Source organism: Eptatretus burgeri, chromosome 17 (assembly GCF_056783735.1).
Source record: "Eptatretus burgeri isolate ZD-2024b chromosome 17, Ebu_testis_v1, whole genome shotgun sequence".
Taxonomy (NCBI): domain Eukaryota; kingdom Metazoa; phylum Chordata; class Myxini; order Myxiniformes; family Myxinidae; genus Eptatretus; species Eptatretus burgeri.
The window spans coordinates 58,628,841-58,646,516 of record NC_140977.1 but is presented as its reverse complement, the minus strand read 5'-3'; the positions used below and the strand labels follow the sequence as shown (position 1 = coordinate 58,646,516).

Genomic DNA, 17,676 nt, shown 5'->3' with positions numbered 1-17,676 from the left:
GGTAGTCAGCATGGGCTTACCAAAGATAGTTTCTGTTTAACAAATCTTTTAGAGTTCTCTGAGGCAGTGTCTGATTGGGTGGATGAGGGAAAGGCAGTGGACAAAGTACATCTAAATCTCGACTTTACGAAGACATTTGATAAGGTACCACATCGGAGGTTGTTAGTCAAAGTGAGGGCTTGTGGAGTGGCTGGTTAGGTAGCTAATTGGATTGCAAACTGGTTTAGTGGTAGGAAGTAAAGAGTGGCTGTGAGTGGGAGGATGTCTTGCTGGGAGGATGTAAGTAGCGGAGTACATCAGGGATCAGTATTCAGACCATTACTATTCATTATTTTCATCAACGATTTGGATAATGGGGTAAAGAGTAAGCTTTCCAAATTTGCAGATGACACCAAGCTTGGTGAAGAGGTGGATAGCAGAGGGGGTGGTGATCAGATTCAGGAAAGTATTGATACTTGTATAGATTGGACAAAAGATTGGCAGATGTAATTTAACCTGAGCAAGTGTAAGATGTTGGTGATGGGAAAGAACAATGAAAATAGAGATTACAGGATGTAAGGAGTAATTTTGGAGTGTGTCACACAGGAGAAGGATCTGGGGGTGGTAACAGATATGGGAGGTAAGCAGGCATCACAGTGCCAGGTTGCTATAAGTAAAGCTAATTGGGTTTTAGGTTGTATTTGGAGGGGGATCAATTATAAATCTAAAGAGGTGGTGTTAACATTGTACAGGAATATTATGTGCAGTTTTGGTCACCACAACTCATGAATGACATAGTTGCCATGGAGAGGGTTCAGCGCAGGGCTATTGGATTGATTCCGGGCCGAGCTAAACTCAGCTATGAGGAGCGGCTGAAGGAGACAGGGCTTTATACACTAGAAAGGAGGTTACGAGGAGATATGATTGAGATGTTTTAGACAATGAAAGGTACAGATAAAATAAGTGCAGATTAATTATTCAACAGAGTCGACAGTGATAGGACCAGGGTCCATAGCCTGAGAGTAAAGAAGAGAGTTAAGATGGTAGTAATGCAGGGGTCTTTTATGAAGAGCTGTTAATGCATGGAATAGTCTCCCTGGAAAGGCAGGACAGCAGAAAAAGTAGATAAGTTTAAATGGGAATTAGACAGGTACCTGGAAGTTATGGAGATAGAGGGGCATGGGAATGTTGGCAGGACTTTTAGGTAGTTTGAGCATTGATGGGTGATTGTGTGCACGTGTGCGGAGTGTTGTTGGTGGGGGTCTCATCAAGAGGTGTTGTGTGGTTGATGTTGTGTGCTTTTTACCCAAGCCTACATGCCCCCGACCCTTGGAAAGAAGGAAAAAGAAACATTTTGCATTTTTTATTTGGTGTGGTGTTGATGTGGTGCAGGCATAATGGGCTGAATGGCCTCCACCTGTGTTGAATTTCCTTGTGTGTACCCTTGTGAAGTAAAGGAACAGCAAGAAAATCTAAGAGTACATAAAGCTCGATGGCCAGATAATATGCACCTGAGAGTATCAAGGGAAGTGGCTGAGCAGGGAAGCGAGATGTTAACGGATATTTTCAATAGTTCAGTGGAGTCATGACAGGTACTGGAGGATTGGAGAGTAGCAAATGTAACACCACTATTTAAGAAAAGATCCAGAGAAGAATTGGGGAACTATAGACCTGTTAGTTTGACTTCAGTTGTGGGGAAGGTGTTGGAAGTTAAACAATTGTGGGAAGTAAAACAGTTGTTGGAAGTTGTGGAAAGTAAAACATTCATTCGGGACCAGATGAGGAACCATTTAAATAAATACAAACTAATTAAAGGTTATCAGCATGGGTTTACCAAAGGGAGATGATGTTGAAAAAAATTATTACAGTTCTATGAAAGGGTTTTTCATTGCGTGGACAAGGGAAGTGTATTGGATGTCGTTTATCTGGAATCTCAGAAGGCATTTGATAAGGTATCACAGAGGAGGTTGGCATCCTAAAGGTGAGGCCTGGGGAGTGGCTGGTCAGGTACATACTGTCACTGGATTCTGGTGGAGGGTCAATGTGTAGGTTCTGTGAAAAGTATGGGAGGGGGGGGGCAAAGATTTGAAGGTAGTTTCTGTACAATTGAAGAGTGCTGAACAAAATGGGAGGGTTTTACCTTCTCAAAAATGCTGGCATTTTTGGCTGTGCCAAAATCCAAGATGGCCACCACCAGAAAATAAATTGGCCCTGCAAGACCATACGTGGCCTAAAAAAAGTTTTTCATCTGTTTTATAATTGATGGATATCAGGAAATACATTTTTACCACAAAAGAATATTTATATTCAAAGTATAAAGTGCCCAAAATCCACGATGGCCACAAGTCTGAGGTGGCTGCTATAAAAACTCTGGATGGACACGTGGAATGGGAAAGTAGTTGTAATTGTGAAGGGTAGTGTGGTGATGCAGTCGAATAATGAAACATGATGCTCACATTGATTCCTCCATTGATGGTTCGTATCGTCTCATCAGTGTTCCCTTCATTTGATCCAGCGTGCTTCCCTAAAACGTTCGTGAATAGTACTTCGACGCCAGGCATTCCATTTTACAGAAATCTGCACGTACGTTTTTTTTGTATATGAGCACTTGGGGTGAGATTGGACTTGAATTGACAAATCTGATAAAACTTTAACCAAACACACATAAACAATGTACTATATACATTTGTGGCTCCTCATTCGGTCCTTGTGGCAAAGCTTTGGCTTTTGAAGTAAATGGCAAAATAAACTTCAATGCAGTAAATGTTTTTTTTTTTATGTAACTTCCATCTCCAGTGGGTGAATGAGCATCGTTTGATTTCCAAAAATGACATCATAATGCACATTTCCATAACACCGTCACAACAATGGATCGAACTAGTGAGAGCTACCTGTGGAGCAGTCATGAAGATATCACTATGGTTATCGAGGACAGAGAGAAGCAGAGAAAATGAGACTAAAGTAAAGGTACAGAGTGGATATGAATCCAACAAGTGAAACTATAAACAAGGTATTCGAGTAAATCAGATAGATAAAGAATACCTGATGGACCAGCGGTAAATACGCAGTGGTGAAGGAGCACCGAGTTGAAAACTACCACAATGACAGCATCATGTTACTTTTTACAAACCATGGGAAGTTAACTATTTCTTGTGGTTACCTGTGCTTGCATTTTACCTGAAATCATTAAGATGAAAACCCACTGCTCAGGCCTAAGTCACATTTGCCACGGCGGCCGTGGGGTCTACAAAATCTACGGCCACTAGCAATTATAGGGCGGCCGCAGTATTTCCACGGTCACACAATGTAGCAGTCACATATGTTTTTATTTTTCGGGAAGCCGCATGGCGTGTTTATAAATTGTGGAGACCGAAAACGTGGGGGTGCCGTACGGTCTTTGATTTGATGTCGCACGGTGACCTTAGGGCGTTCCTGCGGCGGCAATAGAATTTTCAAGGCAGACGCAAGGTGCCCGCAAGGCGACCGCAGGGGGGCCCTAAGGGGTCGCAAGGCGACCGCAGGGGTTCGCCCTAAGGCGAACGTGCGGTCAGACGGATGGTAACGAGTGGGGGTTTTTTTTTTTACCAGTTCTTTTGTTTCGGCTTGTGGAATTGCTTCGGCGAACGTAGAAATGAAAAAAGTTATAACTCCGCGCTATAATTCCACGGCGACCCCTACGGCCTGTAAAATATAGCCAAATGGCGTCGGGCCACCCTGAGGCCACCGCAGAAACTCTGCGGCCGCTGCACGTTTCTGTCAATTCAGAGGGTGTATGGCCGCCGTATCCTCGCCGTAGAGCAAATGAGACTTAGGCCTCATTACCAGATTCTTCATGTATGAAAGCAAACACGTTTTGTGTTTATTACACGGAATTGCGAGCACAATTACATTCGGATTTATACCATGTTATGGAATATCTCTTCTATTTTTTTCTCCATGGACAGAAACATTGATAGTGAAAGGAACGTTTGATAAAATTCAGGAAAGTGTCTTTCAATTGGGGACGAAGCCCTCACTTCGTAACATTTCTCGGTGCGAAATGGAGAGATTTGGAGTTCGACTGTACGGTAGCAGGTGCTTGTCAATTATCAACAGGTCTGGATGTGCTGGCAGTGGAATGTGGCCTCTAGCAATGAGGGAAAACGAAAGCTCCCCCCCCCCCACATTAAAATACATTGCACCACCTGAAAAAGGTGAACGGATCTCTGCTCAATGCCAAGTGCAAGTGCTCTCCGAGGAAATATTTACACACAGTGGATCTGTCCAGCTACCGGGGAATAAAAAAAACACAAAAACTTTTCCACAAAACAGGAACAGATTTACAGGTGGGCACGTGCTACAAGTGATTCTACCTTCTACCTATCGTGTATACCTTTCACTTTGATCGGAGACAACAATTATGTCGATGAGGAAATCTAATTAAACAACAAGTCCAGTTGGGCTAAAAGTTAGTAATGAAATACAGATCTCACTGTTGATCACAGCTTGGTGTTTAAATCAACACGCCATGTACGATGTGGTAATCCAAGAAAGGGAGGTTACACCGCAAAACCTTATGTGCCAACACAGCACGTTTGTGTCCAAGAAACGAGCTAATCCATAGGGAATGCAAACGGGGATGCAAGAGAAGATAAAGAGGCAGCGCGATGGAAGGATGCCAATAGCAGATGTACAAATCAGTACCTTTCTACAATAAACTATGGTACAGTGAAATAGTACCGTAAAGTACAATGTAGACAATGTGAGAATAATAAGAAACCAACTTTTACTCTCATCGACGATAACATCTCACTGCACCGACACGCTCACTCGTCGACCTTGCGTTTTGGCTTCTTGGGGTTCCGTGAACGGCTCTTTGCCTTGCACAAGGGGCAAATTGGCGCATTCCGGTGAATCTGCTGGTGGCATGACAGGCAAGCCTGCAAACAAGAAAAAAAGGGAAAAAAAACAAAAAACAAAAGCGGCGATGCATAAGGGGTTAAACACATTTCAAAACTACATTGATTTCCTTTCCAAGAATCGAGGCTCAACGAAAACCAAGGTGGCGGAGAGTGGAAGAGCTGGAACACCTGAACTGTTCAGGACCCAACAAACCAAAAGGGGGGGGGGGGAGGACATACAGGGTTGAAGGATACAATGGAAGAGACTTGGATAAATAATGGGTGTAGGGAGGAAAAGGTGGGGGAGGGGGGGGAGAGGAGAATGCATGGGGTGGACAAGATAGATACAGAAGCAAACCAGAAAGAGCAATCAGAGATTGCTCACCAGAACTTGTTTTGTGTGGCGTTTGTGTACTGGTTTGTTGTGTAATTATTAAGAGACATTACTGGTACTGCCACTTTATAACTGATAGCAGTGATGACCGGGTACCAAGACGTCCCACTTTGATCGGAAACCTGTCCCTGACCCATGACATTGTTTATTATAATTCCACTGAATTCAAAATGGGATTAAAATAAATTCAATTCAAATCAAATGGAAGACCAAATAGGTACAGTCCTGTATTGGAGTAATCAGAAGGAATCCGAACAAGCAAAAAGCAAAGATGAAGTCATCAGGAGGAACCTGGAAAGGATTCACATTTCAGCTGTTACCCCTCTACTCTCAAACCCATCCAAGCACAGCCAAGTGAGCCTTATTAAAAAGAAAAAGAAAAAAAAAAGAACCCAAATCAAATAATTATTAAATAATGCTGACTGCCAGATCATGTGTCCGATGAAGTTGAAATTTAAAACATATATGCCTCATCACGACCAGATCATAATTGTGAAGTTTCATGTCAATTGATTAAGCAGTTCCAGGGAAAATATTTAATATTTTTCTTCAATCCAATATGGCTGTCAAACCATGGAACCTATCAATTATTCCCTAATAAACTTGTACATCCAAGGTTTGGGGAACATTTATGTGAAGTTTCCCCTCGATCTGTCCAGCCGTTCTGGAGACGAAGATTTTTATATGTTTTTGGGTAAATCCAATATGGCTGCCAAACCATGTGATCTATGACATCATATATGTGAACCTTTTGTTCCTCATGGATAGGCGGTCAGACATGTGAAGTTTCACCTCAAACTGTTTTGTCACTTCAGAGAAGATTTTTGAAGGTTTGTTTTTTTTAAAACACGGCTGCCGAATCAAGTAACCGATGACGTCATCAATTTTTTTTCTGTGGACTATTTTATCCTGAGATGACCATCAAAAATTTTCATACTGTTCAGGTATAGCATTCTACATATGCAATTATGACGTCACAACGAAGGCACCTATGATGCCATAATAAAATCAGACTTATTCCACATGAGGAATATGTGCCATGTGCCAAGTTTCAATTTTTTCCTTGGTGTGGTTTCAGAGATAGAGGTCGAAAGTTTTTCCGTTTTTCCAACATGGCTGCCACAACACGTGACCTATGACGTCATAATCATCATTAAAACATTCTACATGAGTAGTCGTAGCTATCGTGAAAAATTCGTCTCAATCCGACAGGCTGTTGCGGATAAAAACACAACAGTTCTGTGCAGACAAACAAACAAACAAATGAAAAATCACTCAAAGATCGACACTTGGCAAAGCAGCACAAAGTAGAATGAACAGAGCGCATACCTCTGCCAGGTGGAACAGTTCACATTTTGTAACCCACTGATGGGCTGGATCTGAACCAAAATCCTATCCCCTTGTTCTTGCCACCAAACCAACTCATCCACCTTGCTTTGACATAACTCGTCCACAACTTTTTCAGATGTAGTGATATGTGCAAATATATATATATATGCTTTTGGCCCAATCTATCAATTTAAGAAATTAGGCCTGTGTTAACCTTTTGACATTAAAATTAATTGGTGGTTGAATTCATTGATCAGATATGCAAATCCTGTTCAACTTTCACATCAAACATATGCAAATTGAGGATTTCAGAAAGTGATTCTTTATATAGAAAGTAAATATAATAGGTGCTTGAATTCATAGACCTGATATGATTTCAAGTTAATCGGATGAAAATTGACAATTTTAGAAACAATTTAATAATTTGGCCTACGTTGGGTTGACCTGATGCCCTATATTGACCTTTTGACCTAAGATAACCTCAAAAGTAATAGGTGTTTGAATTAAATGACCTGATATGCAAATCCTGTTCAAATTTCAAATCAATCAGATGAAATTTGAGGGTTTTATTAAATTTGTCTCAAATTGGCCTATTGGCCTGTGTAGACCTTTTTGATCGACCAAATTTTACCAAACATCAATGTGGGACCGTCGCAGGGTCAGTGACATTAATCTCCAAAATTTTCAGAAAGGTTAGTTGAGCGGTTTGGGCTGGAGGCGAGTGGACAGACAAACAAACAAACAAACAGACAAACAAATGAAAAATCGTGCTTACCACGACACTTGGCGAATTAGTTTACCTTTCCGTGTGGTGGTCCAAGCTGTAATGTCATGGAATGTGTGGTGTTTATTTGTTCGTACATTAATAAAATGACGCGACGTCACAAATAACAATTATCAGGCGCGCGTTGTCATGGTAACGGCAGCAGATTGAAAATTTTCACAACTCATTTAAAGCCACCATGTGACATTCAACAACTTATCATCGGTGCTTGTTGCCTTCATTCTGATCGTAGAAAATATTTGAAAATACCTAGGAACATTGCTTTTCAACCCGCTTTACGATCCCGTTATCAGGTTTGAAATATGTTGTAAAACAAAAATATGTATTTTATATGTGTGTTTTTCATGTTTTGGGTGACCCTGACCTTGACCTTGGGTCCATTTCAATCAAACTTTGTACACATGTTAATATTACATGCATAAATAGACAGTATAACTTTCAATATAATAAGTGCAAAACTGTTTGAGAAATAGCCATGTGTAATTCACAAAATTCCCCATTGGTTTATAATGGGCGATAATATAAAGCGATGCAGAATCCAGATCCTGATCTTGAACATCACCAAAAGTCACATATCTTTTTGCACTGTGGATTTCTATCAGCTGTTAAAATTTCATCCAAATCGGTTAAGAATTGTGACCTGTAGAATGAATAGAATTTTTTTTTAAATCACGCCAATAGCTAAAAACTTTGACGTCATGCGCTTGCGAAAACTGTCCATAATTTGTACTAAACATGCATTTTAAAACATTTAGATATTCCATTGAAGTTTGTTTTGGCGTCAACAGGAAGTCGCTACGACTTCCGGTTACTGAGTTATGTTCAAAAGCTTGTTTTCACCTTTTTTGACGTAACGTCGTGACGTTAAGTGCGATTATGACGTGATTTGATCCCAGACTATTTCAGCAAGTTTGGCTATCACGTGTTAAAATTTGAGAACGATTGCTTCAGTAGTTTCGGCTGCACACAAGCGTAAATATTTTTTTAAAAAAATGACGTCAATAGGCAAAACTTTGACGTCATACGCTTGCGAAAACTATGCGTAATTTGTAATAAGATGCATTTAGTAATCATTTAGATATTTGAATGAAGTTTAATTTGGCGTCAACCGGAAGTCGCTACGACTTCCGGTCACCGAGTTATGTCCAAAAATGTGTTTTCACGTCGTGACGTTTAGTCCGATTAAGACGGGGTTTGGACGCGGACCGTCTCAGGTGGATTGCCTATCAGGTGTAAAATTTAACAACGACTGGTCCAGCCGTTTGGGCTGTAGATGACCGGACAAACAAACAAACCAACAAACGGAACACAGTCCTCACTGCGGAAACAAATGGCAAAACTACCAGAAGTCAATGTTGACGTACGCACCTCTTCGATTCACAAGGCAATAAAGAAGAACTAACTACCTTACCATTTTCAGGTGTCCCACAGTCAAATTGAGGACCGAGCAGGCAGCACAGCTCTCAATGCTGAAGAATGATGTTGCCTTCTTATCTCAGCTACGTATTGTGATGCGATACAAAAATGGAGACATGGACAACTTATTCAAGCACGAGAATCACCCACAACCCCCATCTCTTTCAGACAGAGGAGAGCTACGCCAACGAAAAATAAGTCTCATCTATCGAGCTCTCTGGAACAGGATCGTCAGGTGAAACCTCCAGGAATCTTTCACGTCGAAGTCCTCAATGATACTGTTGTGGTGGATTTTCTTTCAATGAGCAACATTGCAACATTCGGTGAATATGTCAGTGATGTCTGTTCCCCACATGATGAAGGAAATGGAGGAGTCCAAAAGAGTTGATGTAGTATGAGATACTTGTGTCACCAGCAGCATCAAATAGTCTGCTAGGGAAACAAAAGAGGAAATGGCATTCCGAGGAAGGTTGCTGATCAGAACAAAATCTCTGGAAACTGGCAAGAGTTTCTCTGTGAGCCCTTAAATCAAGCAGGAACTCTTTACATTTCTCTCTTACAAGATGAGCAACATTCTCTCCTTGTTAACAGGTTATGACAACAGCTGGTGACAAGTGATTGTCAGAGGATCTGACCACAACATGCCAACAGGTAACCACGACGAAGCTGACACTAGAATACTGGTTCACCTGCAAGAGGCCTTGAAGAATGACTCTGCCAAATGACTTCTTCGCACCTTGGATACTGATGTCGTCGTGATCTTGATTTGCAGTTCTACCATCTGCTAACCATGTGCCCGATGTGCACACGCAATGTGCAACCGTGTGCGTACACATAATGATTTCACTTACCTTCATATCAATGCAATATCTCACCCTTTGGGGAAAAAATAAATCCCTGGCCTTTCCCTTTTCCTGTCGTATTCAGTGGAACCTACAAACAAACCATTATCATGTCTGCAGGTCGGAGTGGAGGGAAATGCAGGTATTCATTGGAACCTACAAGCAAACCAACATTGAGCCTGCAGGTAGGAGTGGAGAGGAAGTGCAGGTATTCCGTGGAACATACAAACAAACCAATATTGAGCCTGCAGGTAGGCATGAGGGGAAACACAGGTATTCTGTCGAACCTACAAATAAACCAATATCGAGCCTGCAGGTAGGAGTGGAGGGTAAATGCAGGTATTCAGTGGAACATACAAACAAAGCAATACCAATGCTGCAAGTAGGAATGGAAGAGAAACACAGGTATTCAGTGGAACCTAAAATGAAGGCTACAGGATGGAATGGAGGGGTTTCCACAGATAAATATGATCACTAGTGGGCATGGGAGAGGACAAGTGATGACAGGAGGTAAACTAGCACCTCAAAACAATGGAAGGAAGATCAAAATTGGAAAGATAGGATTTTCCACAGGATGAGGAAAAAGAGGAACATTGAAGTACAGGTATGGTCTTCGATGGATGACTAATAGGGGGGTTACAAGATGAGTAATAGGGGGAGTTACCAATTGCTTGGGCTGAGAAGAGGTGGAGGGCTAATGAAGAAGAGGGTGTAAACACAGAAAGTGACACAATGACAAATTACTGCCAAAAATTGTGGAAATACAGACTACCTCTTCTCTCCCACCACATCCCTGTGTATTCATGCTTATAACACTGCCATCTTTATAGTCCCCTCTCATCCCTATCAATCATCCCATTGTAGCACACTCGCTCTTTTCTCTTCCTTTCCTAAATCTGCAAATAAGCTTGAGTGTTGAGCATGCATGACCCAAGGTGATGATAATACAAATACACTGCACACGCATAAACCAACAAATACATAAGTATGCACACACGAGGCCACATGACATACTTTCATCGGAGGAGGTTGTTGACGGAAAGCAGCTCCCTGACGTACATCGGCCTTGCGTGCCGCTTGCAGTTGTTGGGCTGCAGCTGTAGCCAGAGCTAAAGGCTCTGGAAGTCCATCGGTCACAGATTCGGTGGACCAATCGGCCTTATGCCTCTCCAGGGAACTAGGTGAAAAGATTGGGGGCAGGGGGAATATAATAAGATCAAACAGGTCGAGGGAGGGAGAGGAGGAGGCGATATTGAAAATGGGGGGAAAACAAGAAGTATTTTTGGTTAGTCTTTCCTTTGAAAATATTAACAGAGAAGGAACTAAAAATAAGAGATGAACAAACTGAAGAGGAACACTGAAGTAAAGGTAACCAGTAAGTCAGCTCAAGCATTTGGACATCAGTATTGCAGCACTCCCTGAAGTTCAGAGACTGGATTGCAGCGAGACCATGGTGGGTGGTTACACCTATTATTGGTCTGGTCGCTCTGATGGTTACCATATTCAAGGAGTTGCTGTCGCTGTGTCCAATAAGCTGACTCCAATGATAATTGAGGTAACACCGGTCAACAAGTGTAGTATGAGACAAAGGATTCGTCACTCATTGGGTGTCATTTCCCTGGTCTCTGGAAATGCTCCAAATGAGGCGAGTGATCTCACTGAAAACGAGACATTCCATGCCGCGTTCAAGTCTGTGGTTGATCAGTGCCCAGGCAAGAAACTGTCCCAGTCTTGGGGGATTTCAATGCATCGACTGGAACTGATATAGGGATGGTTATGAGACGTGTCTTGGTCCCCATGGGTCTGGAACTGTGAACCAGAATAGTACTAAGTTCCTTGACTTTGCCAGAAGTCATGAACTTAGGGTGGCTGGTTCATGGTTTCAGCGCCCACAAGCTCATCACTGGACTTGGTATTCCAACGCTGGCAGTGTGGCAAAGGAGATTGACCATGTGCTCGTTGATGGTCACTGGAGGATGATCCAGAACTACAAGGTCTACCGGAGTGCTCAGTTCCTCAATACTGTCCACCGGCTTGTTGTCGCAACTCTTAAGTTGCACCTTAAATCCAGGAGAATCGTAACATCCAAGCCTAGGCTGGATATTAGCAAGCTCAAGGATGAGAGGGAAGCTGAGGAGTTTGTGAACAGGCTGAGAGGAGATTTGGGGGGTCTGAGTGCTTTGGGGGATCCTGAACAGTTGTGGAGTGCCTTCAAAACCACCATTCTTGATGTTGTCAGTAGATGTCTTGGAACTCACTAGAGGGCGAAGAAGAATTTTCTCTCTCAAGGGACACTGAATACCATTGCCCAGAGTCACAGGGCCAGGCTGAATGGCAGAGCTGAGCTGTTCAGGGAGCTGAGGCGTTAAACTGTACGTGCACTAAGGGTGGACAAGGAGGCCTATGTGTGAGGAATGTGTGAGGGGGTAGAGCATCACCTGTGGTCAAGTGATTCTCGTCCTGCTTACAGGGGAATTCGCGCATTGCGTTCATCCAAGCTCGTCCCTCGGTGTACTGCAGTTAGAGCAGAGGGTGGTAGGCTCTTGACAGAGGAGTCCGAAGTGAAGACATCTGCCTGGGGGATGGCCAGACAGAGGCCCCAGGAGTACCGGCGGAAAGTGGATGAGGCGACGTGCTGCTCTGGCGCAAGCTCCCATACCTGACCTGCCCTAAACTGAAGAGGCAATAAGAAATGACTGGTCACCTATAAATGCAAGCCTGGTGTTAGCTTAGTGGTTAGGGTGGCTGGCTTGGGATCTTAGGGTCCTGAGTTCGAACCCCGTTCGCTGCTGAATTAACACCAGTTGGGGTTGACTCAGCCTGTCATCCTTCTGAGGTCGGTGAAATGAGTACCAGTGCACTGGTTTTAGGATAGAGCATCAGCGGCATAATCGCGCCACAACATAATGATAGCTATCTGGCAGCCAAGCTGCCGTACGCAAGAAGAAGGCCTACAAATGGTGACCTACTACCAATGCAACAATCGAGTGATGGACATACATTTGCGATGAGATTCCCAGAGTACAAACTTCCAAAGAAAAGGAACAACTGACAGAACTTACTGATGCTGCACAGAAGACAGAACAAGAGAGGAAAAGAGAAAGAGATGATATTTCAAATTTAATCACAACAACAGAAACACAAATTGGGCAACAGATTGGAGAGGTGAATCAAGAAACAAAACTGAAAGCCACACAACAGGACCAGAGAATGACAAAAGGAAATGCTGTAGCAGCACCCGCAGAGAAAGATCAACTCGAGGATACTAACGCAGATCAAATAGCACCTCCGCAAACAAAACAAGGATAGATCACAATTAGGAGGAGATTAATGGACAACAACCGAATGAAGAGGAGGAAGAGGAGGTTAACAATGAACAGCATATGCAAGAAGACAAGCTGGCTCATAAAATAGAGGAAATCAAATTAATATCACCCAAGCAAAGACCACATCTTCATCGAATAAACGCCGCCAATAAACAGTTGAACATACAAGTAAGGAGAATAAACCAGGCTCCCACTAAAATGCTCCCCAAATTACCTAATCTGAGAGAAATTAACGATGCGAGTTTTGCAGTAGCACTGTATGTCCAAGAGAAAATAATAGGCAAACGACGACACAAAAAAAGATAGATCTGATCATCTGACCAGAAACCAAACACTACCATGGAAACAGAGATTTGAGAAGCAGAGTAACCAACTGAGGGTGGAAACGGGACAAATACAACAATTCAAGAGGGGAAACAGAAGTGCAAAGCTCGTGAAAAGAATCAGACTTTTTGGGCACTTTGTTCGGGAGTGACTATGAAGGTAACACTCGTTTAATCCCAAAATCTGAAGAAACCCCTACCCAACAAATATAACAACATACAAAATTTTAACAGGTATAAATCACCAATGCAATTTAAAACCATCTCACTCAACAAGGAGCTTTAGAGGAAGAGCAGAAAGGATGGAAAAGAGGATGCTGTGGAATAATAAACCATTTATTGTTAAACAATTTAACCATACACGAAAAATGCAAGATCTGCCAAACCAACTTATCCACAGGTTGGATAGATTATGAAAAATAGGACCACCTGTCCTTCAGCTCACCTGGATCAGGAGCAACAGTCATTCAAACCCCCCGCCAAATTTTTTAATGTCGTCAACAAACTTTGGCACATGATTGGTGATAAAGGTTGTGGTCAAGTTTCATAGAAATCGTGTGTAGATTTCAAGAAGAGGGCAAATACCTATTTTGGGGGTCAACCACTCCCCCCCAACCCCTCCCCCCCGTACACCCCTTGATGAGTGTAGATTTTGATGCGGTCGATAAACTTTGGTACATCATGGGTGATAAAGGTTGTGGTCAACTTTCATCGAAATTGTGTGTGTGGTTTTGGAGAAGAGAGCAAATACCTATTTTTGGCGAGTTGCCCCCCCCCCGTAGGTCCCCCTAGATGCAGTCAATACACCTTTGTTAGGCATTGAATATGAAGCTTGTTGCCAAGTTTAATAAAAATCGTGTGTTTGGTTTAAGCGGTAATGCCTGAAATGTTTACGGACTCACTGATTCACTGACACTCACCTACGGACACTGCTCGATCGTATAAGCTCACCTGACAAAAGTCCAGGTGAACAAAAAAAAGGCTTCGATAGTGCCCCACATTCATGGATTATAAAACGCATGCAAGTGTACAAAATTAACTCCCAGATAGTCACACTGATTGAGAAAGCAATGACGCTCTGGAACACAATGCTGGTAATACCTTACTTGGAAGAACAGATTGAAATCCCAGGAGTAAAGATGTCACGTGGTATCCTACAAGGTGACAACCTTTCCCCCCTCTTGTTTTGTCTGGCTCGGGACCCACTGAGTAACCTCATCAATGAACAAGGACACGGATACAATCTGACATGCAACAGAAAAATGACCAAAGAAACAGAAACGGTAACACACCTTCTGTACATGGATAATCTAAAACTCTTCACACCAAATGATAAGAAATTGGCAGATCAACTGAAACTAGTAACGCAGTACTCAGACATCCCAATTAAGTTTGATCTTGACAAATGGGCCAAATGCACACTTATGCAAGGAAAAACAAAAAGAACAGACAACATCTCAATCGATCAAAGCACAACAATACAGGAACGAGAAAACGAAGCATCCCACAAATACCTTGGAATAGAAGAAAGCCCCTGGGTATAACACAAACCAATGTGTAAAATAATCAGCAAACAGTATCTCTACAGAATACGACTAAATCTGAAGTCATCGCCCTCTCTCCAAGAAACAAAACAAAAGCGATAAACGAACTTGCAGGGCCGGTATTCCAATATAGCTGCACAATCACAAACTGGCCACAATGGGAGATCAACAATTTAGACACCAAAACAATGAAACGTCCAACTACTCACAAGATATTGCACAAAAACCAATGCATACTGAGGTTGTGCTGACTGAGACAAGAAGGTGAAGGTGGTCTGATGGAGCTCAACCAAGGGCACAGGACATCGTGTGTGCAGTGCCTTCAGAAAGTATTCACACCCCTTTACTTTTGTCACGTTTTGTTGTGTTACAGTCTGAATTTAAAATGCATTATATGAAAAAAATGTTGTCACCTATTGACACAAAATGGCAAAGTGAAAATATGTTTTTAGAAATTTTTACAGATTAATTAAAAAATATCGGGGCAAAATCCCAAGGCGCTCACATGGAAGCGGCTGGGTATCGAAGCAGATGGATAAGATAACCACGGAACAACTGATAGGCATGGATGACCCACAAAATATGTCATGGAGAAGAAAGTAAATACCTGAAGGTTGTGGTGAAGTTTCATCAAAATTGCATGTGTAGTTTCTGAGAAGAAAGCAAATGCCTATTTTGGGAGGCAACCTCCGTAGACCCCCTTAAGGCCCGATTTTTTAAAAATGCCATGAACAAACTTTGGTACACACTGTACACGATGATGTACATTGTGGTAAAGTTTCATCGAAATCCTATGTGTAGTTTCAGAGAAGAAGTTGAAAGTATTTGTGGATGGATGGACGGAAGACGCACCATCCCATAAGTTCCCTGGAACTATGTTCCGGATGAGCTAAAAAAAATGTCTTGCATCAAGAAGTATTCAACCACTTTGCTAACCCACTCCAAATTGAGCTCAGGTGCATCCAATTTCCTTTCCTCATCCTTGAGATGTTCCGACAACTTGATCGGAGTCCACATATAGCCAATTAAATTGATTGGACAAGATTTCGAAAGAAACACACCTTTCTATATAAGGTCCCACAGTTGACAGTGCCTGTCAGAGCAGAAACTCTACCACAAAGTCAAAGGAACTGTCCATAGAACTCGGAGATAGAATTGTGAGGAGGCATAGATCTGGGGAAGGGTATAAAACGATTTTGAGAATGTTGAAAGTTCCCAAAAGCACAGTGAGCACATTAGGAAATGGAAAGAATATCAAATGACCGAGACTCTTCCAAGAGCTGGCTGTCTGACCGAACTGAGTAACTGGCCAAGAAGGACCTTGGTTCGAGATGTGACCAAGAACGCATTGAACACGATGATAGAACTAAAGAGTTCCTTGGCTGAGATGGGAGAACCTGGCGATGACATCATCAAAAAGTTTTCTGTGGACCATTTTATCCCTAGATGACCCTCAAATTTTCATACTGATCAGATATAGTGTTCTACATATGCAATTATGACGTCATAATGAAGGCACCTGTGATGTCATTAAAAAAAAATCAAACTTATTCCCCATGAGGAGTACTTGCCAGTGGCCAAGTTTCAATTCTTTCCTTGGTGTGATTTCAGATACAGAGGTCGAACGATATTTCGTTTTTCCAACATGGATGCCACAGTACGTGACCTACGACGTCATAATTATAATTAAAACATTCTACATGAGTAGTCGCACCGATGGTGAAAATTTTGTCTCAATCCGACAAGCGGTTGCAGAGAAAAACATGAAAGTTCTATGAGGACAAACAAACAAACAGACCCAAACACAATACCCTCTCCATCAGTGAGGGTAAAAAAAGGAAAGCTACAAAAAGAAATATCAGCAGATATACTCATGACAAATGGGAGAATGACAAAAGAGCAGGAAGATAAAAAAAAAAGAGATCGACAGGATAGGGATCGACAAGGAAGGGTCTTTGGAATGGCTAGGAAGAGGTCAAATTAATCGGGATGGAGAACGAGTCATCATTAATGCCCAAGACGAAGGACACTACACTAATGCCATTAAGAAAATGGTGGGATTGAGTCAATCAGACAAATGCAGGTTTTGTGTGGTGGAAACAGAAAATACCATCCTTTCGGGATGTAAAAAAACTCATGTCAGAACAGCTGTACACAGAAAGACAAGCCAGTGTCTGTGGATTTCACATTTCAACATCCCGGTCCCAGAACAATCATGGAAACACAAAGCAAATCCGAACCTTGAAAATAAACCTATAAAGCTCACGTGCGACAAGATGATCCCGTCAAGCGTGGAGATTGCAAACAAAGCATTGCGTCCGGACATAATGCTCAAACACAAAAAAGGAAAAGTCAGCATTGCTGATCGAGGTTTCAGTTCCCAATGACTTTGGACTAAATGCCACAGTAATCAGGAAATTGACCAAATATCAGGATCTGAAAAATGAGGTCAAGAGGACTTGGAAATTGAAGAAAGCTGAAATTGTACCAGTGATAGTTGGAGCTAAAAGAATGATAAATAAAACCCTTACTGAGTATTTAAAACAATTTGGGGGAATATCACCACAAACGAGCTCCAGAGTGGAGGCTGTCAGAAGTTCAGTGAAGATATTAAAAAGAGCCCTTGGAACGAGGCTATGAGAATGAAACTTCACAGTTTGGTTCATGAATCATGATCCTTTACTAAAAAAAAAAAGAGGTGGAGATTTTGAGTTCTGGGAGAACTTCCTCCCACCTCCTGAAACCCAAATGGAGATAACCAACGGGAGGTGTTGCGGGCCCCACTTTGGTGATGGTAATACTGAAGGCCAGTAAGAGCTTGAGGTGGTGACCGCCCGAGCATGTGGCCTAGCAGCCTCT

The 17,676-nt window shown here is 42.3% G+C and overlaps 1 protein-coding gene across 2 annotated transcripts in view; it reads right to left on the bottom strand.

Annotated features, from left to right (window-relative positions):
* Positions 1-2,734: 2,734 nt before the first annotated feature.
* The window catches only part of ZC4H2 (zinc finger C4H2-type containing), a 56,562-nt gene continuing 41,620 nt past the window's right edge, over positions 2,735-17,676 (bottom strand). For both annotated transcript variants that reach the window (XM_085860947.1, XM_085860946.1), the window contains exons 5-6: positions 10,639-10,801; positions 2,735-4,898 (exon numbers count right to left, since the gene is read on the bottom strand). In XM_085860947.1, coding sequence (XP_085717073.1) covers positions 4,785-4,898; positions 10,639-10,801 — 277 coding nt within the window. In that variant the 3' untranslated portion in view covers positions 2,735-4,784. The remainder of the gene's footprint in view (positions 4,899-10,638; positions 10,802-17,676) is intronic.